This window comes from Mus caroli, chromosome 15 (assembly GCF_900094665.2).
Source record: "Mus caroli chromosome 15, CAROLI_EIJ_v1.1, whole genome shotgun sequence".
Lineage (NCBI taxonomy): Eukaryota > Metazoa > Chordata > Mammalia > Rodentia > Muridae > Mus > Mus caroli.
In genome coordinates, this window is record NC_034584.1 from 69,854,060 (window position 1) to 69,878,206 (window position 24,147).

Here is a 24,147-nt window from a genome sequence, read left to right on the forward strand (position 1 = left end):
AAAGTATACCTGCAAGGTTCTTGAAATGTTACTAACAAAAACACCAAAAATCTAAAAAAAAAAAAAAAAAAAAAAAAAAAAAAAGGGAGTCGAGATGAAATATTAAAACAAAAATCCCCACATTTTCTAAAAGACTAAAGATCTCTTTTACAAGCAGGAAGGTTGTTAAAATCCCAACCTAAACTGTGCTATTTGGTGAAAACTGTCTCCCAGTGGCCAAATGAACCACAAAGGAGCCATTCAGGAGGCCTGGCTAGATGCTGAAGCTGTCTGGAACCCCCTCCACACATTTCCCTTTCTTGAATGGGAGTGAATGCCTGCTGCCTATGAACCTGCTGCCTTAAATAGCATGCTTTCAAAAACGGCCAGTTCAGAAGACAAAACAAGAACCTGAACTTGGTGCCAAGAATCCTTGTGATGGTGGGAGCAGGAAGGCACAGGGGGGTAAGTAGAGGCTGAGAGGATGAGGTGCCAAAGGACATGCACTGGCCCAAGAAACGCAAACAGGCAGATGCTCAGAGCCTCGGAAGGCACACACTCCACTGGTCTTTGGCCCCATTTCAACTTCCAACCTTCAGGATCATCTTGATGATAAATTTGCAGTTTTAAGCAGTAAGGTTGTGGTAATCCATTAGAGAGCCATCAGAAAGGCTGTTCCAGTACACATAACCCTCTCCAGACAGAGTGAGGTTCAGACTTCTTTGGAGTAAGGGAGTCAGAGCAGGTCTGCCTGCTATCTGAAGGGCACAGCTTCATCAAGGAGTCCAGATGGAGCATATCCAGCCTTGCAGGCCACAGGGTCCCTCTCCCTAGGACTTAGTCTAAGATGATGCCGACTAGCATACCGAACCAAATAATTATCCTCTTTCCATGAAGGGCCCCACCTAATCAAGAGGAATAGAGTGGTTTAAGGGATAGGAGGCACGAGCTACTTCAGCAAGGGAGCAAGCAGGAAGGAACAGACTTCCAAGGCATGTGGCAACAATCCACACCCTGCAGAATGGCACTGATTAGCCCAGGCAGCCCCCGGCAGGCACTGACAAATAACTAGAGTGAGCTCCAGTATGCATGAGAGACACATGGAAAAGTCGAGAAAGCGAGACCATTTTCCATGACAGTGTGGGCACGGAGGCTTTGGCACTCACATCCCAAGGGCACAGCATCACACCTTGTGCCTTAACTTGCTCCAAAGGCCAAAATAATCAGCAGTACTAAAGGTTTTTGTTGTTGTTTTTTTTTTTTTTTGGTTTTTCGAGACAGGGTTTCTCTGTATAGCCCTGGCTGTCCTGGAACTCACTTTGTAGACCAGGCTGGCCTCGAACTCAGAAATCCGCCTGCCTCTGCCTCCCGAGTGCTGGGATTAAAGGCGTGCGCCACCACGCCCGGCTTAGTTGTTGTTTTTTTAAAGGGGAAAAAAAAAAACCAAAAAACCAATCAGACATGCTGTTTGGCCGAGCACGAGCCCATGAGTACGTGGGCTGTGGGTACTCACTCCAGCCAAGGATTTCTGGATGTTCTCTCTGGCTCTTGCAATGTCTCGGAGGATCACGCTGGCACCATTCTCCTGCAGACAGTGCAGAAAGAACCAGGCTTTTTTGTTTTGGTTTTTTTTAAAAAAATTTCTTTAAAACACATACACCAAAAAAAAAAAAAAGCCCCACATAGAAAAACAAAAGCCCCAAGAACCCTCAACTCAAAAAGCAAGATCGCAATACAAAGAAGAGGAATGTATTACACAGAACGAAAGCTCCCAAGACAGTGACAAGCACAAGGTGATGGAGGCCAGGGCCACACACCACCCCGAGACACCTGTCTGCTTGCTGCCCCCAGGTGGCACAGGTGTTAGATCAGGAGCCAGCAGCAGAAGCGCCCCAGGAGCCACTTGGCCCTATCAGGTCTCTAGCCCACCCCGTTGCGAGTATAGTCCTCACCTGGCGGGAGCCGGAGGTCACAGGCCCGTTCATCTGCTCGTAGAATCTCCTTTCTGCATCGTCATATTTAAACTTGTCAAACCAGATCTTCTCGTGCGCTAGAAAGTTTGTAGCCATTTTTCTGCTGAGATGGGAAAGAGTGGGTAGGTCAGCATGGCTAGGGTCAACCTCTGGCTTCACCTTCCCCACAAGCTCCAGGCCTCCCCAGCCTGAACACTCTCAACAGGTCAGAAGTCTAGAACCAGGCAACTCAGAGGCTATCACATGCTGGGTCAGCTCGGTCCATCAACTACCTTGCTGCTGCCGATGACCACAAACAGTTCTCAATTCAACACCGAGCCCCTTCCACACACAGAGCCAACAGCCCTTCTGTCACCAAAGTGGGCTCCCCTCCCAGGGCCTGGGTGAAGGGTGATCCCTAGGCAAGTCCTCCAGGCCCTGAGTTTTCTAACCGTACAATCAGCAGCTGAAGCACAAAAGCAACTCAGCGGGCAGCCGCACCCACCCTTTAGCCAATCAGATTTGTAAATGAGCAAGCCCACTTTGCCCCCTAGAGTCATTTTCCATAAAAATGTTATCCCAGTATGCAGCAGTTTGCCATTCTCTTTCTGTATATAAGTACTTTTAGTACTTACTGTTTTGATAAAGATGGTTAAAAGAAAAAAAAAAATCAAGGATACAATAAAAGTTCTGTGAATACCAAGAGGAGAGTCCAGCTAACTGCGCTTCTGCACACAATCCCCCACCATACAGCTCCTAACCCCAGTATGGGAGCTAGGGTATGCAAATGTCCCCAGAGCCCACCCCATCTCACTCTGCCAATCTTCTGTGTGGAAGGCCTCAGACCACCACCAGCCCATCCTAAGTCTCTTATAATAATACAGGCCTGACACTGGTTCCCTTCCCCAGGCCCAGGACACATCGGTGAACACAGGGTGGGTAGGTGACAGACAGGACATAGAGATCCCCAGAGTGGTGTTACTTCTCAAGAGACCTGGGACCCTCTACTTCCTTGTCTGACCACTTCTGTCCCTTCTGTGTTTATTCATTACACCTATCTGCCTAAGAGACCACCTCCCATGGCCATATAGTCAGTCACTCCTTGGCCTTCAGAGACTAATCTTAGGATTCCACCTGTGCTGGAGCCAAGAGCCCTTGGAGGCCAGTAGCTAGGCAGGGTTCTTTCCCCATAGGGAGGCCCAAAGGACAAACACCCTTCAGAGGCTGCCAGATCAGACATGCGCTCTTGGATCTAACGCCCACCTTACCTCAATGGGCATATATACCTTGGCTATGAGTATCAAGACCTATCAGGTACCAGAGACCCAGCTACAGGATTTCCTACTCGCTTTGCAGTTAATGTCTTCTGTGCCCTTTGTCCCCTTTCCCCACCAACACAATTCAGAACTCCATAACCTTCAAGGACAGAGCACTAATGGTACCCACGCTAACTCTACACAGAGGAGTATGAGGGACCCCAGTCTAGAGACAGGTGTCTCTATTTTTGTAGCCTAAGTCAAACCCAACACCTGCAGCCATATTTCTCCTACTTGGGTCTCAGGCTGGACATGGATGGGCCAGAACGGGGTGTGGGTCGGTGAGCCAGGGAGGCAGCTTCTAGGCGCCAGGCTATGCGCAGGGCCTCAGCGGCATGGTGGCGGCACTCAGCACTGTCGTAGGTAGGCTTGCTGAGCCAGGGGGCCTCTGCGTCCTTGTGTAGGAAGTACCAGTAAGGAAAAGCAGGAGGAGCCTCCCCGTCGGCCCGTCTTGACCCAGCTCGCTTGTTTCCTACGTTATTGCGGCTCCGATGGTCTCTGCGGCCCCTCCGGGTACCCTCTGCCTGACTGGCTCTCTCCTGCAGGCGCACTTTCCCTGGGGGATGACCATCAAACAGGGCCTCATAGAAGCCCCTCTCAGCAGCATCGTACCGGGGCTTCTCCAGCCATACCTCCCGCACCAGTGCCTGCAGGCTGCCCAGAGGAGGCTGGCCATTGGCTGGTGGGCAAGGCTGGCAGGCCAAGGCCAGGTCAGGAGTGACAGCCTGCTGGCCTGTGTCAGGAGTCCCCTGCCTATGGCTCCCCTCTGCAGCCAGCAGCAAGGACTGAGACCACTCCACAAAAGCCCGCTCGGCTTGATCAAAGCAAGACTTGTTGACCCAGATCCCCCAGGTCACATGGTGGCATGCCACATGGCTTCCATGTGTACAGGGCCCCCGAGGGGCCAGAGCAGGCGGCTGGGCTGCCTGGGCAGCTACATCTGCCAGCCTCTGGCGGTAGGAGCTTTCTGCCTGGTCGAAGAGTGGCTTGTCTAACCATACGTGGTCAGCGGAGAGGCCCACGAGGGCCAGGTCCGCCTGGCCCAGCCAACTTTTCGGGGAGCGCTTCCTCTTTTTCTGTATCGGCTTCTTGCACTCGTGGCTCTTCCTGGGATCACTCCTGCTGCTGGTGTTTGGGGCCTCTGCCTCGTCAGCGTCCTCTGTGTCCTCCTGGCTGGGCCCGTTCACAGTTGGCACTTCGTCCAGGAGCTGCTGGACAGAGGCGGAGGCAGCAGCGGCGGTGGCGGCTTGTGTGGCCTCCTGTTCGTGGAAGCGCCGCTCGGCTCCCTCATACTTGTGCCTGTCCTCCCAGACGGTCTCCAGTGCACAAGAGGCCTTCCCACTCCTCATCTTCGGGCGCAGCATTAAAAAGCAAGCACAAGAAGGCAGTTGCAACACAGTAGAGGCACCCGCCTCCCTTGCCCGCCTCAGTAGAGCAGGCAAAGGTGGGCAGGGGGGCCTGGGGAAAGGAAAGGGCAAGCCACCAATGGGCCTTTACCAGATGACATGCAAGGGCACAAAAGTCAAATCCACACAAGGGACACTTTGGTGAGTCAAAAGCAGGATATAAATATATGCACACATCCACACCTTAGTACTATAAATCTTGTCTATGCTATCCAATAAGCCCAAGCTTCAGAAAGGGATCTAAACACCTCCAAACTCACCCCCAGCTAGGGTGCCAAATAAAACAAACAGCTGTACTCATTAACAATGGACTTTAATAGAAATAATCAGTAGAGGTGTTTTGCAGCTTTGCTTCTTTGTTTTAGTACAAACACATCCTATGAGATGTTCTATGCTCACTTATAGCAAGAGATTACTCATGGCTTATGTGAAATCACACTTAGCCTGGCTGTGCTTGGCATATGTGGAGCCTGGCACCTCCTTGAGGTGACTGATGTTTCTAGTTCACTGACAAAACGATTTGTAACTGCCTGGGTGGATGGAGCAACAGCAAGTAGGGCATCCTGGGAAGTCACCTGCACCTACCTTGGCCATACAACTATCCTACACAGACCAGTGTGCCCTTCCAGAGGCAAGGAGTCTTGAGAAAAGGGGCTATATGTCAGCAGCAGAGACTGCATGCCTGTCTCCACCCACCACCAAAGATCCTTCATCAAACTGAAGGTGACACTACTTCAGCAGGCGGCCATCAGACTACAACCCTGGATCCATCAGAATCGAAGGGTCATCATGGGACCCTCAGTATCAGGACACTATCTCACTTGCTACTGTAACCAGTGAACAAGACTCTTGCCTCAGGACCCTCAGCTTCCTCCCTAGACATGGTGTTACCTCAAGGGTTACACACCTTTCTGCTCCCTCAGCAGGGTACGGCTCTGAAGCACACAGCAGCAGTCATGTAGGCAGGACTTGCCTCTGCTACTCCTGAAGCCAGATATGGCTCCACAGACAGGACAGGCTCCAGGCTCTACCAGCCAGCCTGGAAGGCTGCAGGTAAGCGCTCTCAGAGCTGCCTTGCCCTACAAGGGTAACCCTATCAAGATTCTTGTAGTCTGGACTCATCTAACGTTTGAGGACTAAGGGTACCAGTGCTGCTCTAATGCCTCTTCTGTGGGTCTGTGCTAACAGACCCAGGCCATCTGCTGGGCATCCACGAGGTGACGACACATCAGGGTCTAGGGCCTTTCCCTAATACACCCGACAAAGCACGTGACTGGAAGAGTGTCGGCTATCTAAACCTCACCCATGTGGATGACCTCAGAAAACTCTTCCTGTCTTACCCGGAAGCCTACCTCTAAGTGAGAGCTAAAGTTCTTAGTACAATCCACCCAAGCTCTCTCACTGTGAGGAGCAGGGACCAGGAACCACACAGGCCCAATGTAGAGAGGTCTCTAGGCCACCCCCTCACTTACCAAGGCCAAGTAGCAGGGGCAGGGGCAGGGGCTGCGGGGGAATTCCAGGAGGCAGAGCATTGTGACATCACCTGCTGTCACCAAGGGGCAGTGTATGCCATCACAGCGGGACATGAGCGGCTCAGTCCCTGAGGTTGCTGTTCTCATGGAGTACTTGTTGCAGGTCTAGGTTTGTCCCCACTCCCTTCAGCAATGCCCACTAACCTGTCCCCTCTCCCCCAGCTTATGACTGGGAACCCTCCCGAAGCTGCTTCCAATGCTCCCACCCAACCCCACTCCAGGGCAGGACAGGGTCACAGAAACTAGGTACTTCCTCAGGCCACAGCTTCTCCACGGGGCAGAGAGGGCTATGTGCTGACCTGCTTGGTGCCAGGGCCACAGAGCTACCTACTTGCCACTAGAACAAGCTAACCACACCACTGCCCTGTTCCAGCGAGCTCAACTCTGCACAGGTATGCCTCTCTCTGGCAAGGCGATGGCTGGGGGGGGAGGGGGGGCGCTCCCTGGCTCAGGTTGAAGGGAGATACAGGGCGCTATGCGGGCGTACTTACTTTTGCTTTGGCCTCCTAGGACAGCATGAAGGAAAAGCAGCAAGGTTAGAGCGGTGGGAAAGGCCACCCATGCCAGACAGCAGCTTGGGCAGCCTTTTAGAAACTGCTTGTCAAGATGGCATGGCAACACAAGATAGAATGGTAGTCTATATCACCACCAAATCCCAGGAGGCTGCCTAAGCCCTCAAGCTTGAGAGGCAGCACTCTTCCATTAGCCCTGGATATGTAGCTCTCGGGGTTCCTATTATCTAAGAGACAAGCAGAAACCACCATGGAAGCTGCCTGCTCCCGCCCCTCTTCTAAGCTCCCACCTGCATCAAGGTGAGCTAGCACCTACACGTGCTCCCTTAGCTGTGAAAGAAACCCAGCCTCTCTCCTTCACTGACAGGGCTTTTGGGACCATGTGCTCCAGGTCCACACAGCTCCAAGCTGTGGGTCTCTGTTGCCACTGGGAACCAACACTGAATGATACCACCTCTGTGTTGGGGACATAGAGACCAGGCAGATAGGGGTGCTGTCCTAAGACATTGGTAGTAGTTAAGTACAAGCAGCAAAGGCTCCCAAGGGAGGCAAGGCCTTCCTTCCCCAGCCTGCTTTCCCCACAGGTGCACAACAGGCTGAGAACAGTTTACACCCAGACTTTGGCATACCTGAACTCCATTGCTTCCCTGGAGGACACACACAGACACACACACACACACACACACCCCCAAGCTGTCCAGGAAAAACCAGCCTGGAAACAAGTAGCAGTGAGTGTCTCAAACCCGCACAGGGCAAGCTTGTCTGTCCCCACATCCCTACACAGGCTTGGCCGCCTTCTTCCCGAGGCTTTAATCTAGGCAATAGCAGGAACATGCTGAAGAGACTGAAGTACCACAGAAGGCAAGCTTGCAGACAAGCAGGCTCAGTGCATCAGAGGACCTAGAAAGAAGTGACCTAAACAGGCCCTGCCCTGCTCCCAGTCATAGGCTGGACTACAGGATATAAGACCTAACGACCTGGTCGGCTATCAAGCTCATGCCTGAGCTCAAGTGTCAGACAAGGCCTGATGGGTCTTAGCTCCTGAGATACAACACAGCCAGGCGTGGCTAAGTAGCCCAGCACCCAGACCTAGCCTCCTCCACTCAAAAGAAGCTTGTACTAGCTAGCTGCAGCCTCTGAGGGCTGAGCTACCACTGCTCCGTAAAGAAGCGCACACGTGTTCCGGGCTCTCATAACTCCTACCAATCTGGGCCAGGCAGCAGCCTCTGCCAAGGGTACTTCTGGCTTGGGAACTGGACCCTGAGGAAGATGAGAAAGGGTATGTCACAGCTGTGCCCCATCACAGTAGCAAACACCTGGAGGGTTCCACATGCTGGGAATTAAAGTCCGCAGAAAAGCTGGCTTTCTGAGCCCTAAGCCCATACCTTTCTGTCCTCTGGACATTTGGAGGTAGCATGTCACCCCCTCAGTCTTGACAGTGATGAGCTCCCAGTACTGTCTGTCCTCCACAGGAGTAGAAATGAGCAAGGTGGGTAGGGAACAGGTCTGTCAGAAAAGTTCAACTTGTATCCCTTCACGCTTATAGCCTCATCCTCTGGGCTCACCCGGCCTGAGTCTGTGAACAGATGCTGCCCATGCATTTTATGTGTCTGGTGTTCAAAGGGTAGCACTTGGAATGTGAGGAGGACTCACGAGCTTTTCAGTCACAACAGCCACGCAGTGTGGCTCTCCCACTGCAGCTTATGTTGCCACAGGAGTGGTGTCTTGGTCTTTTTTCCCCATGGGTTAGTAGATTCTCATCTCCAAGCTCCCACCCTGCTTCTCTGCCTCTGGGATATCCCAGTCCTACTCAGAAACACTGGCCTGAGCTGTCTGCCCACTTTGAGACCCAGAGGCTAATGCTGTCACTCCAGTCTAAACCCACCCAGCCCCAATCTCCTTACCCTCAAATGCTATTGTTTGTTGGCTCTATTTCCGTTCCAGCAGACGGTACCTTGACCTGACACACAGGTCTTGGGACTCTGCTAGACGACTTGCTTTCTCAGATCTTCCTTTACACCTGGTAATATCTGGACCATACCTTGGGGGCATTGGTTGTGTGTCATCTTAGACACAGGAAGGAGAATGAAAGCTCTGATTGGTAGAACCACCCAAATCTGCTGAGTCAAGTGATGTGTGGAGCTGGAGACCAAAGCATGTTCCAGCACCTGGATTTCACACGAATGTTTCAATGACTCCAACCTTCAATAGGCACACAGCATCTTAGATCCCTGGCTCAGAAGAAATGTTTAATGCCAGCATCTCCTACCTGCATCCCTCAAGTGTCACTCTTGCTGACTATCAAGCACTTTTGCCTCATCTGTACTATGTCAAGGAGCCTCACCTATCCAAAAGATAAGCCCGGAGGACGACCCTGCAGCAGCCTCCTCCTGAGAGGGCAGAAAACCATGCAGAGCAAATCCCAGGCAACCAAGTCTAAATGGCTCCTTCTGCCAACTCTCCAACTGTTTGCTGAGTTCTCCTCCCACAGTCCGAGAGAAGGTTCATGATGTACTGGCCATCACAGAGCCTGGGAAGGGGACTCCTTGTCCCTTTGATTTCTTCCTCTTGACTCTGTTGCCCCACGGGATTGGCTTAGGGGGCACTCGGTAGTCCTGTCACATCCATCCTTTGCTTCATCCACGAGAATCCGCCTGAGATAAGACCCAGTTATCCATCCCCGAGTGACAGAGCCAATTCAGAAACATCCTTGGGAGTAGCATCCCAACATTAGCTTCACCAAGTTCTTTTTGCTGCAGGGTTGCCGTTCACTCTAGAAAACCATGATGCCCGGAGAGAGTGCTCCCGTATTAGAAAAGGGGCGACCATACCCTTCAACGCCCCTTTCCCAAGTAAGCTGCCCAGATCATCTTATTCAAATCAGTAAGTAGAGCTAGTCCTGTTACTTTTGAGCAAATCGACACCACACGCCCTTTTTTCTATCCCGTGTTCGTGGACCGTACAAGTTCCACCAGTCAGCACCCGAAGCAACCTCCCTCTACGCCTAGAGCTCGGTACGCCCTCGGTGCTTAACCGCAAAGACCTAGGGCGTTGGCAAGAGCTGGGCTCCCAAAATTTCGGAGCCCGCCCGACCGCAGGCAACCGTGTCACTCAAGGCCGTGCCGTGCCGAGCCGAGCCGAGCCACCGCGCGGCCAGCCTGAAGCAGCGCTCGGGAATCTGGCAACCATGTGGTCAGCGGCCCGCCTCCACACAGGCCCAGACGCCCGCCCGCAGCCCGCACTGTCCCACGGGAGCCAACCCTAAAGGCGCGGGGCCCGGGCACTCCAGGCCTCTGCCGCACGTGCGCTCCTTGAGGCGGGGCCCCCGGTACTCACACGCCAGCCAAGGACGCAGCAACCAAAACCTGGGACTGCGAGCTCAGGACTGCAAAGGAGAGGGAGGGCGACCGCGCAGCTCCCGGAAAACGCAGCGGCATAGACCACGAAAGGCGCGGCGGGGGTCACAACCCTGGGCACGCGCTGTCTTGCCCTCAGAGCATGCATCACGATGCATGCAGGAACCACCATGGTAGAAGCAAAGAGAGAACTACCTTGAGCGCCGCGCTTCACCTCAAGAGTTGTCTCTAGGAGTGGAGAACCGGATCTCCCAACACGCCGAACCCCTCCTCAGCTCGAAGAGTGGATCCGTCCGCCGAGGGCGGGACGGAATGAAGCTGATGTGCGCACGCGCTGGTGACGCGCCCAAGGCCAGACTGTGCGCAGGCGCCACGAGGCGAAGTGGGCGGGCCTTGCGGGCCCGGGCAGGCAAGGCTGGCGAGACAAAAGGGAGGGACCCGGGCAGCCCCGCCCCCGAGCCCCGCCCCGAGCGGCCCGCGCGGGGTGTCAGGCTCGCTTTCCCGGGTGGTCCCTGGCGCCGACGCCATGTACCCCGCGAGCCCTCCGGCCGGCCCAGCCCTGCACCCGGTCCCTCATCGCGCTCGTCTTCCCCAGCCACGGTGCCTTGCTGAGCCGCCGCGATCGCCGGCGCCCGGCCCGGGTTCCACGGCGCGCCCGCCGCCGCCCCCAGCGCCCGGGCCGCGGCCCCGGGTGGCCGTGAAGATGACTTTCCGCAAGGCCTACTCAATCAAAGACAAGCTGCAAGCCATCGAGCGCGTCAAGGGCGGTGAGCGGCAGGCCAGCGTGTGCCGCGACTTCGGCGTGCCAGGCGGCACTCTGCGCGGCTGGCTCAAGGACGAGCCCAAGCTGCGCTGGTTTTTGGACCAGCTAGGTGGAGAAGTGGGCACACAGCGCAAGAAGATGCGTCTAGCCAACGAGGAGGAGATCGACCGCGCCGTCTACTCATGGTTCCTCACCTTGCGCCAGCACGGTGTGCCGCTGTCCGGGCCAGTTATCCAAGCGCAGGCTGAGGCCTTTGCTCGCCAGATCTACGGCCCCGAGTGTACCTTCAAGGCTAGCCACGGCTGGTTCTGGCGCTGGCAGAAGCGCCATGGCATCTCTAGCCAGCGCATCTATGGTGAGGCTGAGCCCCCGGTCGCAGGCCCCGCTCCTGTCAAAGAGGAGCCCGCGCAGCCACCGGGCGCAGTTCTCGTACCTGACAGCGCGCCAACCACTCTACCCCACTCCGAGGGCGGCTATGGCGACGAGCAGATCTACAATGCTAACGTTACTGGTCTCTATTGGAGGTTACTTCCGGAGCAGGCCTCAACTCCGGGCACTGGGGACTCCAAAGAGCCTGGTGGGTGCAGCAGACGCTGGCGCAGTGACCGAGTGACAGTACTGCTGGCCGCCAACCTGACTGGCAGCCACAAGCTGAAACCACTAGTCATCGGGCAGCTACCGGATCCACCCAGCCTGCGTCACCACAACCAGGACAAGTTCCCGGCCTCCTACCGCTACAGTCCGGATGCCTGGCTCAGTCGCCCGCTTCTTCGGGGCTGGTTCTTCGAGGAATTCGTCCCTGGGGTCAGGCGCTACCTGCGCCGAAGCTGCCTGCAACAGAAGGCTGTGCTACTGGTGGCCCATCCACCCTGTCCGAGTTGGGCCACTAGCATGCCTGCCCTGGAGGAGAGCGAGGAGACTCCCAGGCAGTGCCAGCCTGAGCTCCTTGGGTCCCCAGAGGAACTTCAAACACCTGATGGTGCAGTTCGAGTGCTCTTCTTATCCAAGGGCACCAGCCGAGCACACATCCCTGCACCGTTGGAGCAAGGCGTGGTGGCAGCCTTCAAGCATTTGTACAAACGCGAGCTCCTGCGGCTTGCTGTGTCTTGTGCCAGTGGCTCCCCTCTGGACTTCATGAGAAGCTTCGTTCTCAAGGACATGCTGTACCTGGCCGGCCTCTCTTGGGACTTGGTCCAGGCAGGCAGCATAGAGCGCTGCTGGCTGCTGGGTCTGCGAGCAGCCTTTGAGCCCGGGCAGCAGCCCGCCCACCCGGTAGAGGAGACTGCCGAACACAGCAGGGTGCTCAGTGACCTCACACATCTGGCAGCTCTGGCTTACAAGCGCCTGGCACCTGAAGAGGTGGCCCAGTGGCTACACCTGGATGATGATGGAGGTCTCCCTGAGGGCTGCAGAGAAGAGGTGGCCCCCGCTGCTCCTCCATCCCCAGCTAGCCTGCCCTCTAGCATTGGGGCTGGAGAGGAGGAGGAGGAGGCCACTGAACAAGGAGGAGTGTTGGTACCTACTGCTGGGGAAGCTGTCTGGGGACTAGAGACAGCTCTGAGGTGGCTAGAGAGCCAGGATCCCAGAGAAGTGGGGCCGCTGAGGCTTGTGCAGCTACGTTCCCTCATTACCATGGCACGGAGGCTTGGGGGCATTGGGCCCTCAGCTGCAGCTTCTGATGATGGTGTGTGACTACCTTGGCCCAGTGGTCTTTTTCTTGCCGCACTGGGAGAGAGGGAGCACATACAGTCTGCCATCTTCCACCTTTTCTCCCTGGTAGTCCACTGTACCGGGCCGGGGATGCAAGCCCAGCCCAGCTTGGAGGAGTTCTATAAGTAAAGGATGAACTGCCCCAATCCACAGGTCCTGGGGAAGTGGCTATGTTCTTCCCTGGGTAGGCACATGTGGGCACATAAGCACAGCCCCTACTGGAGGACAGTTGACTGTACTTCCACTCTGGCCCCTATGGGGCTCACACACACACACACACACACACACACACACACACACCTACCTGCCTCCATGTGCACTGCCTGAAGCTGCTGCTGTTCCGTTGGCTTCCCTGGTGCTACCTGGTCTCATCTCAGTGGGGAAGCATTTGGTTCTTGGTTTTGTTTTAAAAACATATTAAACCTGTTTGGAAAGATGCTCTTCCTGGGGAACCCATGAGTGCTGACTGGCAGGGTGAGGTGGTCTCTGGGGCTCTCTTGCCCTTGCTCTGATAACTGCAGGTCCTTATGGTGCTGGATCAAAGCCCAGGCTAGCTCCATCCAGTCCCTGGCCTGAGGCGGTGCATGGAAGGAGGAAACGGAAGCCCGGTGCCTGGTGAGGTTTTGGATGCAGCAGAGAGTATAGCAAATTCTGTTCTACTTGGATTTTTAGTCCCTCCCACTCCCTAGCCCCCTTTACGAACTCCATTCTGGATAGGTCTTCTATTCATGAGGTTAGGAAGTGTTTGGATCAATGGGCAGGACAAACCACAAAGCACGTTGTCTAGCTCCAGGGCAGTCTGATCTACCTGGAAACAAGTCCCAGCCTTTGCAACCATCTGGGAACTCTGCAGTGCCTTAGAGTCAACCCCTAACCCCGTGGGCTCTTCCTGCACCAGCTTTCTCCAGGAGCTATGGCGGGATAGCCCAGGTTGAAGGAGAAAAGGCTCAAAGGAATGTCCACATTTTGTATCTGCTGCTCTGTCCAGCTGTGGATTCAGAGGACTGCTGGCCGTCTGGAGCTAAGGCACCTGTGTCTTAAGGAGGGGCACTGTGTCTTTGCAGGAATTCCATCCAGAGCCCTTGTCCCGGTCATCTCTCCTTGTCTTTATGTCTCCTACTCTGAGCCTTGCAAACATGAAGTGGAGAAGAGCAGGGGATGTAACAGCTTGGCAACGGGCAAAGGCTTGAGTGACGTATCCAAAAGTGATTTCCACGTAGGCCCAAGAATATAGTTCCTTGGAGCCATGACTACATCCCAGTCAAAAATCTGCATAAATAATCAAAAGCTGAGGGAAAGCATGGAGCAACAGAACTGGAGCTCAGGTAGCAGACTCCATCTATGCACACTAAGGACCATCTGGCCACCTAAGTACCCAGCCTCCCCAATGATGACCTAGAAAACCAGCACTAGCTACTTGGCTGGATTTTCAAAAGTCTAATGTGTTTATACCAGCAGCCTCCATATCAGCCAGACACCCAGGTTAGGAGCTACCCTCCAGCTTTGACAGACCTGCTTTCAAATCTGCAGAGAGCCAGATCTGGGCCTTGGAGGTACACTCAAGCAAGGCTGGGTAGCTTCTAGTAGCTGTTCTTCAGCCTAGGTTACATGTACTGTTCTTTTGAAGAGGTTTCAATCTGGCCTGGGCTCAGGTAGACTGGAGTTGGCAGACTAGGGCTCAGGAGTAAGACCCCTCTCACCAGCCTCTCTAAAAGCCCCTTTTACTCGGGCCCAGGAGGCCCAGGAGGTTATGACCTCATATTGCTGCTGCCTTATAAACAAGCAAGGGCGGCCTGGCTGAGTGACAGGGTTCCTATCAGGTTTGTGTCCGTGTACTATCATTAACTGGGCTAGGGAGATGCCCATGAGGAGGCTGAAAGGTGTCATCTCAGGCCAGGGATGTAGTGCAGTGGTAGGATGTCTGCCTAGGATGCCAAAGGCCCTAGGTTCAAACAACTGCACTGTAAAAAGAAGAGAAAAGTACACTTAGAAACTTTCCGGTGTTCTTTATATGCTCTAGGCAGGGGTTCAGGTAGCTGCGTCCTGGTTGTGGAGGAGGCTACTTTGCCCAGGTTGTCCAGCAGGGAGTCCTATAGCTCTGAGGCTTACAGTGCCGAACAGCCCAGTGCACAGAGGCCTCAGCCCCATGGCAGTTCACCTTTCCGTACTCGGTATCTGATGGAGCTTCACAGGGCTCTTGGCACCCCCAGGAGAGAACCTTACACTTTCACTGTATATGTATGTATACATACCCACCCATTGGTGTTGTACCGCACTCCCTGTGGGCACTGAGCTGCATGAACTAATGAGGTTGAAACTGTAGTTCCCTTCTTCAGCAGCCATTGCCACCTGCTGTGTACCGGGCCTCACTCAGGAATCCCAGTTCACTTGCCCCTAGAGCTCTGCCTGTTCTCCAAAGTGTGGTGATCCTTTGGCTTGGGAAGTACAGGCAGCCTTTTCTGCTCGGTTCTACCTTGGATTCATAAACAGATTGTCTGGAGAAAGCACCCAGCCCAGAAAGATGGGGAGCGTGGGTTTTGTTGGTGCCACCAGCAGTGGGACACTGAACCCTTTACACTACCTAGTTAGGATTGCCTGTGGGAAGCCCAGCTGTGACCTGGCCCACAACTTAGCCTCTTCTGAATGCATCCACAAGAGCATCTTGACGCCAGCAGCTGTCCTCCAGAGAATCTTGGGCTTGTTGGCTTCCTGTCTTATTGTAGGACCCTCTCTCTGCCACTCAGCCCTGCTCACAGCTGAGTTCACCTGGCCCGTGTAATAAAGGTGAAACAGGTTGACGTCATTAGCTACCCTGTTTTAGTCTTATTTTTGTGACTGGGTCTAATGCTTGCACCTGGCACACTCCATAGGATGGGGGTTGGAGGAGTGCATTAAAGTGGGACAATAGCGATTAAAGAGAACACCATGAGCACCTACCAGTTTTTAACCTCAGAAAGCAGTGTATAGCAGGAAGAGGCCTCATGACAGTGTCACAGTTGTATGGCCCCAAAGCTGCTTCTCTGAGTAGCCAACAGGCTGTGTTCCAGCCTGCCACCAGTGAACCTAAGGCAATGTGCTCTAGACTGGCCAGTGAAGGGATGTGTTTCACCTCCCAGGCCCGGTCCCAGGGACAAATAGCCATTGGTTCACTACCATCACTGACCATCTTGGCAGGTGGGCTGCCCAAGGAGATCCCACAAAGGGGTGCCTTATACCAGACCCTGGGGCTCTATCCTACCTAGACTGGGGATAGCTTAGAGGCCCTGTTGCAGGGAAGTGGATTGCCTTGTGCCTGAACGATATGGGACTGGGCCTGTAGCTGGGATGGTGGAGCCCTCTGCTGTTCGTATAGTCTGTCTTCTGGCCTCATCACTGGCCAGCTCTCTCAGCACTTTGTAGAAACACAGCAGCTGGGCTGTTTTTCTATAAATTCTTCCAAGTGAGGAAATAGGGGCATGGACTGGACTCAGGATGGCCCTCCTGACAAGTGACAACACCAGGGTCCATTCAGGTAACCCTTGGCTGAAAGGAGCTCCCCATTGGGAATGGGCCATGATGAGGGAGGGCATCCAAAGTAAGGGGCTGAGAGAACACAGGGCTGTGATGTTGGAAGAGTGAGAGTGGGGATGAGACAGCCTCTTCCTGTCTGTAACTACCGCTCACTAGTCCTGCTTCATGGATAAGGGCTACCTCGCTTAGTGTCACTCAGCTAACAGATGCCACCATGGGAGCTGCCCCAAGCCACAGTAATGGGTGCTTCCACCTCATTTCAGTGAGGCTGCTTGGTAAAAATGAGGAGGCAGCACTGTGGCAGCTGGGTGGCGATGATTGTCTTGGGGGAGAAGGTACCTGGGACAGGGCCATACCAGGTTCTCCCTATGCAGTGTTCTCAGAGCCCTGGCCCTCAATCCCATCATCTCACTTTTCTCTATGTCCTGGTTTTCCTGGCATGCTGGTAGGTACAGGAAACAATATCAAATCTTTTTTTTTTTTTGATATCCTTTCAAATCCTATGGAGTCAAATCCTGCCAGGGCAGTGCCAGGGCTATAGGGCACTCAAGGACTCCTGACCCAAGCCAGAATTCTGGAGACTCAAGCTCTACCTGCCATAGAGCCAGCTTAGGTCCAGTAAGGAAGCAGCCTATATCCAGCTGGAGGGCTCTAGCCTTCCAAAGCTAGCTAGCTTTGGAACCTCAATCAGCTCTTCCCCTTGACTTACCTCTGCTACAGGAGCCATGTGGTTGTAGCTTCTCAACTGTGGAAGGGCATGTTTGCTCAGGGTGGGTTTCCCAGTTTTCACTGGGGACTCTCTCCTATGGGCCAAGGCTCTGGGTTCATGGAGAGGGTGAGAGCTTCTGCAGCAAGTGACATCTATTCCTCTGCCACTCCCATCTCTATCCTCATGAGTGTGATCACTGGCTTTTGAGAAGCCCCACGGAAATTCAAGAGGAGGGCCAGGGCTCCAGACCAGGATCAGTAGCTAGCAGAAGACACTTTGTTGCTTCCAAAATCCAGGCCAGCTTTCAGGCACTGGAGACCAGACATTACCAATTATGTCAGTAGGGTTATTGGCCTGCAGACCGGAATACTGTTTCCAAGTGTAGAGGAAGTGAAAACAGTTGCATGATGGACAGAGACCCCGTGGTCCTTAGAGGTGGGACAACAGGAAGATGGTGACCGAGAGAAGCAAGGAGGCTAGTGCCCAGTATTGTAGGAATTCTCCTTGAGGAAATATAAATATTTACCCTCTCTTTATAAAGTACCAAACCAAAGTACAATTCGACTAAAGTCCAACTTAGAGAACCAATGAGTTTATTGGGCTTAGAGAATATGGACGGGGCGCTGCTTACAGAGTGTGGGTGATCCCAAAGCAGCCACAACCATCAAGACGTCTCATGCCAGCAGGGAGGATGATGTCTACCACCTCCACAGGCGACATATTCTACCAGCTCCTGTGACCATGAGGACACAATTGCAACTGGCCAGGAGATGCAGAAGGGAGGATCTGGAATCTCAGGTAAGGGTCAAGTGACCCTCCCCACCTTCTTCCTTGACTGAATGTCACAGTCAAGGCAACCCCATCATGATGGCATCTTACAAGTAGTCACCGCTTCTTGGATAAAGATGATAGCCATTCCACTTAGAGGACAGCCCACTACATCTCCCATGCAGGGCTATTCTCACCACAGAGGCTGCAGCTGGGCAAGGAGTCCGTAGTCTCATCTGAGGCCTGCCTTACTTCTTGCTGAGCTCCTTAGCCCGGCAGGTAGCTGCTTCCACCGCACTCATGGTAGCCGCTCGAAAACCGCCCTGCTCTAGGGCATGCAACCCATGGATGGTGGTTCCGGCTGGTGTGAGCACATCTGTCCGAAGCTGGGCTGGGTGCTTCCCTTCCTGCTGCAGCATCTTGGCTGTCCCCTAAGGAGGAGAGTTAAGGGCAGTGAGAGAAAAAAGAGGGGAGGCAGCTGCACATTTTCCCAGCCTGTCTGGACTCCGTAGGCTTGTCTTCCTGTTCCCTGGAGACAGCTCACACTCAAACCTTCCCGACATTCTCCCCAGGAAGGGCTTCACTCACCAGCAGGGTCTGAGCAGCAATGCGGTGGGCCAGGCCACTGGGCATGCCCATTTTGATGGCACCTTCAGCCAGGGCCTCCGAAAATGTACACACCTGTAGCAACAGCATTGGGAGTAGGGAGGAGGCATGTCAGAGTTGACCTTTTGCTAGACACAGTTCACAGCTAGAGAATGCTCAGAATAGCGGTCCTCAACCTGTGGGTTGTGACTCCCTTAACAGGGAGTCACAGGCTGGAACCCCTGCTCGCCCACCCGCGCAAGCTGGGAAATCCCGTCTGTTCTCCTTCCTCCAATCCCACCCACACAGAGAAAACTCCTTCATCCGGAAACATGTCAATACTCCTCGTCTCTCCACTTCTGGCAACCCACCCACGAGTGCCCACCCAAGGGCTCAGTTTTTGACCTCAGATGCTATGGACACAAGCCCAGCTCCTAGCTGGCATGTCATCATGCTTCGCCTAAGCTCTGTAAAACCCTCTTGCTTTATTAGCCTGGATGTGTGACTTTACTGACCTCTACCTGTGAGATTGACTAACTCACCCGGAGAGCTGCCTCCTAATAAATCTGCCTTTATTTAATTTTAATCTGGTCTAATCTGGCCTGAGTGTCACCAAGGGAGAGAAAATGCCTATCAACCCCTTTGGGAGTTGAACAACCCTTTTACAGGGGTGGCCTAAGACCATCAGAAAACACAGATATTTACATTATAATTTATAACAGTAGCAAAATTACAGTTGTGAAGTAGCAACAAAAATAATTTTTTGCTTGTGTGTGTGGGTCACCACAACATGAGGAACTGTATTAAAGGATCACAGAATTAGGAAGGCTGAGAACCACTAGCTCAGAATCACAAGAAACACGGCCCTAAAAAAATAAGAAACAAAAAAAAGAAAGAAAGAAAAAAAAAGAATAAAAAAAAAAAAAAGAAACATGGTCACAGATACCTAGACTATAAGGCCTATACCCAGAGTTTGGTAAAGGAGCCAGCCTCAATGGTCCAATAAAACATGATGTTCTGAGGGACAGCAGAGCTCACAGGGGGATCATTTGAAGCCCCCAAGGCTTGACTCTGAGACAATACTCACAAAGGCCACACCACTGCCACTGAGACCGGTGTGGATATCTACGTAGGACTCAGGAACCTCTATGCACTGCCCACAGGCTTCCAGCAAGTTCTGTAGGAGCTCAGCATCATCATTCCCAGCATGGTGGCCCCGGGCCATCACCATGGCCCCCTCCTGGACGACGCAGGGTAGATTGGGAGAGACTCGCAATACTCGTGTGTTCGGGGGTAACAGCTGGATAGGAGAGAGTTCAGCGTCAGACAAATGCAGCCTCTATCCCCACTGCCCAGGTACCCCGGCAGAACATTATCCCAGCCACTGAACCCTGGTGAGCCAACTGGCTAACTTCTGGCGCTTGGTTGGGATGCTATCTCCTTCCCAAGTATGGACCACAGATCCTGTTTCAGAGTCAAGGCCTTACTCACACCAAGGGGCCACTCACCTCCTCCATTGTGCTCAGAGAGATCCCAGCAGCCACAGATACAATGATGTGCTCAGTGGTGACTATGGGGGCCACTTCTGCCAGGACAGTTGGCAGGACTTGGGGTTTGGTGGCAAAGATGACAAGTGGGCAGTTTTGCAGCACCTCATGGTTGGAGTGAGTAGTCTGGCAACCCAGAGCCTAAAGAGACACAAGGGCCAGAAATGAGGCTGTGTGAGGCAGCATCCTACACAGGCTGACCTGTGTGCCATCGACCATTCTGTATCCCGTGGGTCACCAATGTCTGTACTTGCCAGACATTGCCTAAGACAAACCCTACAGGCCCTGCTCCTCAAACTCTTAAGTTGTGTCTTCTAGAACCTTCCCTCCTAATGAGTGTCCACACCCACCCTGCATAGACACACACTGCATCTGTGCTAGTCCTTCCAGAACTTACTTTCTGGCTTCTGACGCCTAGTTCCCCTGGACAGACTAAACCATCTCAAACGTCTGCCATGCCTGCCCCTGATAAATGCTTCAGAAAGACCCTCTAAGTCCCACTCACCCTGAAGTGGCAGAGGTTGTTGTCTGTTGGTGCACTGGCCAGGACTTGTTTAGCTTCTACTTTGCCTGGACAGAAGGACAAGAGCTGGTAAGGACTGGGAAGATAGGACACAGCTTGCCCAGCCCAGTGTGAGCCTAAGGCTCCTTAGGGATGCTCGTCCTTGGGGCTGATCAAGTCAATTCATTGTACTTAAATTAGCACTGCTGTTTCTGTTGGACACTGGGACCAGGAACCCGCCTGATCTTAACAAGAAACAAAGCCCAAGGGTTTCTGCTTTCAGGGAAGAGGCAGCTGACTGGAACATTTAGGTCTTTTGGCCAAAATGCAAAACCTCTGAAGGAACGCCAGAGCTAGGGTGGCATGGTGGATAGCAAGAGAGTTAGTAAGAAAGGTCTGGAGAGACAGCTTAGCAGCTGAGAGTATTTGCTGCTCTTGAAGGTGACCTGGGATAGGTTCCCACAACCCACTTGGGCAGCTGACAACCATTGATAAGTCTATCTCCAGTGGAACCAGTGCTCTCTTCTGGCCTCTGAAGACACGGGGTGTGTAAGCATGCAGCACACACATAGACACACATTCTGTGATTAAACAGATAAAACACTCAAACATATGATTTTAAAAAAGCTGATCTTAGTCTGGTGATGGTGGTACATGCCTTTAATCCCAGCATCTAGGAAGAGACAGGTGAATCTGAGTTCTAGGCCAGCCTGGTCTACAGAGTGAGTAGGACAGCCAGGGGGTTGCATAGAGAAACCTTGTCTTAAAACAAAAACAAAACCAAAACCAAAGCCAGTCTGATAAAGACCTAACAGGCAAGTGAGCTGGAGTGTCCTGGGGAGACAAAGTGGTCCTTCTGGTGGACATCACCTGGTTTTGGAGGATATAGGGGTAGAAAGCCTGGGCCAGATAGAAGTGCATGCTAAAACCTTACACAGGGAATGATGTCAGTGATAGTGTGTGTAGCAGCAAGAGGCAGGTGAACTGCCAGGTTCTACATGTAACCTTGTAGGAAACCATCCTCCCATGATCATGGGCCTCTGGACTTTGAAATACAACTGAAAGCAGAGAGCCAAAGGTCACCAACTTCCTCTACCCGCAATCTGTTCATAAAGTTTTCTAGATACTGTACAGCAGTGCTGGGCCAGTAAAACATCAGCTATATACACCAGCAGTCCTCAGCCTGGAAGAGTTAGTTTGCCTCTCTCCCCACCATACCCCTCAAGCTCCAGGTAGCAGACATTTGGCACTGGTGGAGACACTTCAGTCTTCAAATTCAAGGTATTGTTGCCATAAAGTGATGTCAAACCAGCGATGGCAGACACTCTTCAGAACACAGGGCCAATCCTCTTCCTCCCGAATGTCCTCACAGCTGCCCACCTCTGAGAGTGGGGCTGAGGAATGGATAGCCTTTGGTTAAACCAGAGGCCGAGGAGGAAGAGGCCAGGACGTCAGACATTTAACTTGGCATTAAGTCAGTTCAATCTAAGGCACAATTTGAGCCACATATGGAACTATAAACTCGCGGCCACATAAGGAGATAAAAAGTTAAAAGCGAGCCAGCGAGTGGCTCACACTCTAGCACTCTGGGAGGCAGAAAAAGGTGGATCCCTGAGTTCAGGATCAGCCTGGTCTTCAGGCGAGTTCCAGGCCAAATGAACCCTGTCTCGAAAAGAAAACAAAAGAAAAAGGAAAAGAAAAGAAAAGAAAAGAAAAGAGCAAACTACACTACAAAGAAGTCACGCGTGAAGTCAATCGTAATATTCTTTAATGCAATACATTTAAAGGAATATCATTCACCAATACAATCAGTGTTAAATAAAAGAACTGTTTTTTCTTTTTTTTCCCCCCACACCTCGCCTGACATGCCCACTCACCGGCCTGGGAAGGGACTGCGGACTCAACCAGCGATCCTGGAGGCCTTAATAGAGGTCTGATGTAGGATTCTCACCCAGGAAACCAGCGAATTCACCCTACTGGCCCTTGGGGTACCACGTGCGCCCCTCCCGCCAAGGCTTACGAACTCCTCCCATTAGAACGAAAGCTCCCCCAGCCAGGCCTCGCCTCCCCACCTGCTCGGATGAGGCCTCGGGCAATGGCCTCCGCCATGCGGCCTGCACCCACGAAGCCCACACGCCGAGGTTCAGACTTTGTCGCCGCCATCCTGCTCTGAGCTGGCCTTCTCTCGTCCTTGCGGCAGCGGGTCCCGCCCACTAGAACTGCATTGACGGACAGAAGCGACTGGGCGGGTTTGGGGAGGACAGAGGGGCGGGGCGGGGCGGGGCGGGCGCAGACACTTGGATTTTGACGCTTGAGGCGGGATTTTCCCCAAGCTTTGGTAAACCATTGGTTAGTGATTTTGCTGAGGGGAAAGAAGAGAAAGGATGGGGAGCTAGTCCTAAACAGGCTGTCTAATTCCTCCTGAGAAACCTGAAGCTAGCTAGAGTCTCTCCAAAACCCTTGCAGAGAGATTTAGAGGGGGAGAAAAACAAAAAAACCAAAAACTCTTGAACCACCCCAGGATGGGCCTGGGGTGTAAGGTAGGTACTCCAAAGTACAACTCTTGCCTAGCTTGGGTGCCTTGGGTTCAGTCCTCAGAGTGGGTTCTGGTTCTCTACATTAAAAGCAGCACTAACCATCAGTCACCAATACACAGCACTTATATTTTAATTTAAAAAAAAAAAAAACTTTTGTGTGCTTTAGTGTCTCACCAAAATAGTTATCTGTATTGAATTCCACATATAGCCACATATAGTCACTTAGCTGGCTATATGTATAGTCATTTAGCTGAAGTGAAAGAGCAGAGGAAAGAAAAAGCAAGCAAATCAAGAAGCCCAAAACAGAAAAAAGGGCAGGTTTTCATGAGCAATCAGAAGCCTGGCTGTGGTGGCACACACCTTTGGTCTTGTCACTCAAAAGTCCTAGGCAGGTGGATCTCAAGTTTGAGGGCAGCCTGGGCTACAAAGCAAATTCCAGAACAGTCAAGGCTACAGAGAGAATCCCTGTCTAAATAAATAAATAAATAAATAAAGTGATCAGGGTCCCAGCCTTCGTCTCATCCAAATTACCAATTCAAACAACCACCAGCATACAGGTGGTTTGTTGCTGTCTTGTTTTGAATGTGTATAATTAGGCAAACTAGAACACAGCACTTAGAAGGGCACTGCATGCTGTCTTTGGACTGTGAGGTCCCACAGTAAAGATGGTCATCTCCTGCTTGCCGCAATTGGGATGTGATGGCCAGTCCTTCCCTCTCTCACTGTGCGAGGTGAAGAATTGTATTTCCTAATCTTTCCCCAGACCCCACCTGAAGCCTACGAGTACTAAGTTTGCCTGACATTAGATGGACACTTGTAAAACCAGGAGCTAAACTGCAGCTAAATAAAGCTTTTCCTTCTTAGACATTAACTGTCTCGGGTAGCAACAGGAAACCTGCAGAAGACGGAGACAAAAATCCATTCTATGGGGTGAGGGACATGAGTGTAAAGAACTTGTGCCTTCTGGGCGGCACCTGGAAATGTTCAGGGCTGAGACTTGGCCTCAAGTCTGTCGGAAAGTGTATGCAGCTGTCTGGCCGGAGTGATCAAGGCACTCTGATTCTTAGGACAGGGTGCATTTCTTGACATAATGACACGTTTAACACACTGACTGGTGGTCACTGGACAACTGAGTGTCTGGCAAGTTCTGATAGACTCAGATCAGCTCTTCCTGGGGGCTGGGAGCTACATCCTTAATTCCTTCCTTAATGCCCTGGCCTGCTTGGTGGATGCTCATCAGAGGGTGAGGTTTAAAGGTGGAGATGGGTGCTGGGAAGGCATGGGTCTGAGGCAGGCTGGGCAGTACAACATAGGAGGGGCCAGTTGACACTGCTTTAAAAGGATGAAAGCCCTGGCAGGTTGTGACTGTCCTGCTGGAGGACAGAAGGCCTTAGATGCAGGCTGAGAACCAAGGGTGAGGGAAACAATTGGATATCTTAATACTTCAGGGAGGTGAGAGGCAG

At 52.8% G+C, this 24,147-nt stretch overlaps 3 protein-coding genes across 18 annotated transcripts in view; 1 reads left to right on the top strand and 2 right to left on the bottom strand.

The window, feature by feature from the left end:
* The window catches only part of Eef1d (eukaryotic translation elongation factor 1 delta), a 15,125-nt gene extending 4,027 nt beyond the window's left edge, over positions 1-11,098 (bottom strand). The window contains exons 1-5 of one of the 16 annotated variants that reach the window (XM_029469864.1): positions 10,034-10,127; positions 6,677-6,691; positions 3,482-4,596; positions 1,932-2,055; positions 1,493-1,564 (exon numbers count right to left, since the gene is read on the bottom strand). In XM_029469864.1, the coding sequence (XP_029325724.1) occupies positions 1,493-1,564; positions 1,932-2,055; positions 3,482-4,596 (1,311 nt within the window). In that variant the 5' untranslated portion in view covers positions 6,677-6,691; positions 10,034-10,127. Of the gene's footprint in view, positions 1-1,492; positions 1,565-1,931; positions 2,056-3,481; positions 4,597-6,125; positions 6,144-6,676; positions 6,692-10,033; positions 10,128-10,248; positions 10,341-11,010 lie in introns of those variants that run through there. The other 15 variants (XM_029469863.1, XM_029469860.1, XM_029469865.1 and 12 more) reach the window with 15 other exon arrangements.
* On the top strand, positions 10,451-14,677 carry Tigd5 (tigger transposable element derived 5). Its single transcript, XM_021183194.2, has one exon. The coding sequence runs from the start codon at positions 10,580-10,582 to the stop codon at positions 12,506-12,508; it is 1,929 nt and encodes a 642-aa protein (XP_021038853.1). The 5' UTR covers positions 10,451-10,579; the 3' UTR covers positions 12,509-14,677.
* Positions 14,678-17,310: 2,633 nt separating this feature from the next.
* Pycr3 (pyrroline-5-carboxylate reductase 3) lies at positions 17,311-22,397 on the bottom strand. The gene is made up of 6 exons (XM_021183587.1): positions 22,220-22,397; positions 20,151-20,215; positions 19,607-19,786; positions 19,186-19,398; positions 18,102-18,194; positions 17,311-17,944 (listed from the first exon to the last, which is right to left on the bottom strand). The coding sequence occupies exons 1-6, from the start codon at positions 22,308-22,310 to the stop codon at positions 17,762-17,764; spliced, it is 825 nt and encodes a 274-aa protein (XP_021039246.1). The 5' UTR covers positions 22,311-22,397; the 3' UTR covers positions 17,311-17,761.
* Positions 22,398-24,147: the final 1,750 nt, after the last annotated feature.

Coding starts and splice junctions, on each gene's coding strand:
- Pycr3 (XM_021183587.1), bottom strand. CDS start 22,310: ATGGCGGCGACAAAGTCTGAACCTCGGCGTGTGGGCTTCGTGGGTGCA. Junction 19,399..19,606: donor CTCTGAGCACAATGGAGGAG/GTGAGTGGCCCC, acceptor TCTCCTATCCAG/CTGTTACCCCCGAACACACG. Junction 18,195..19,185: donor GTGGCAGTGGTGTGGCCTTT/GTGAGTATTGTC, acceptor CTGTTGCTACAG/GTGTGTACATTTTCGGAGGC.
- Tigd5 (XM_021183194.2), top strand. CDS start 10,580: ATGTACCCCGCGAGCCCTCCGGCCGGCCCAGCCCTGCACCCGGTCCCT.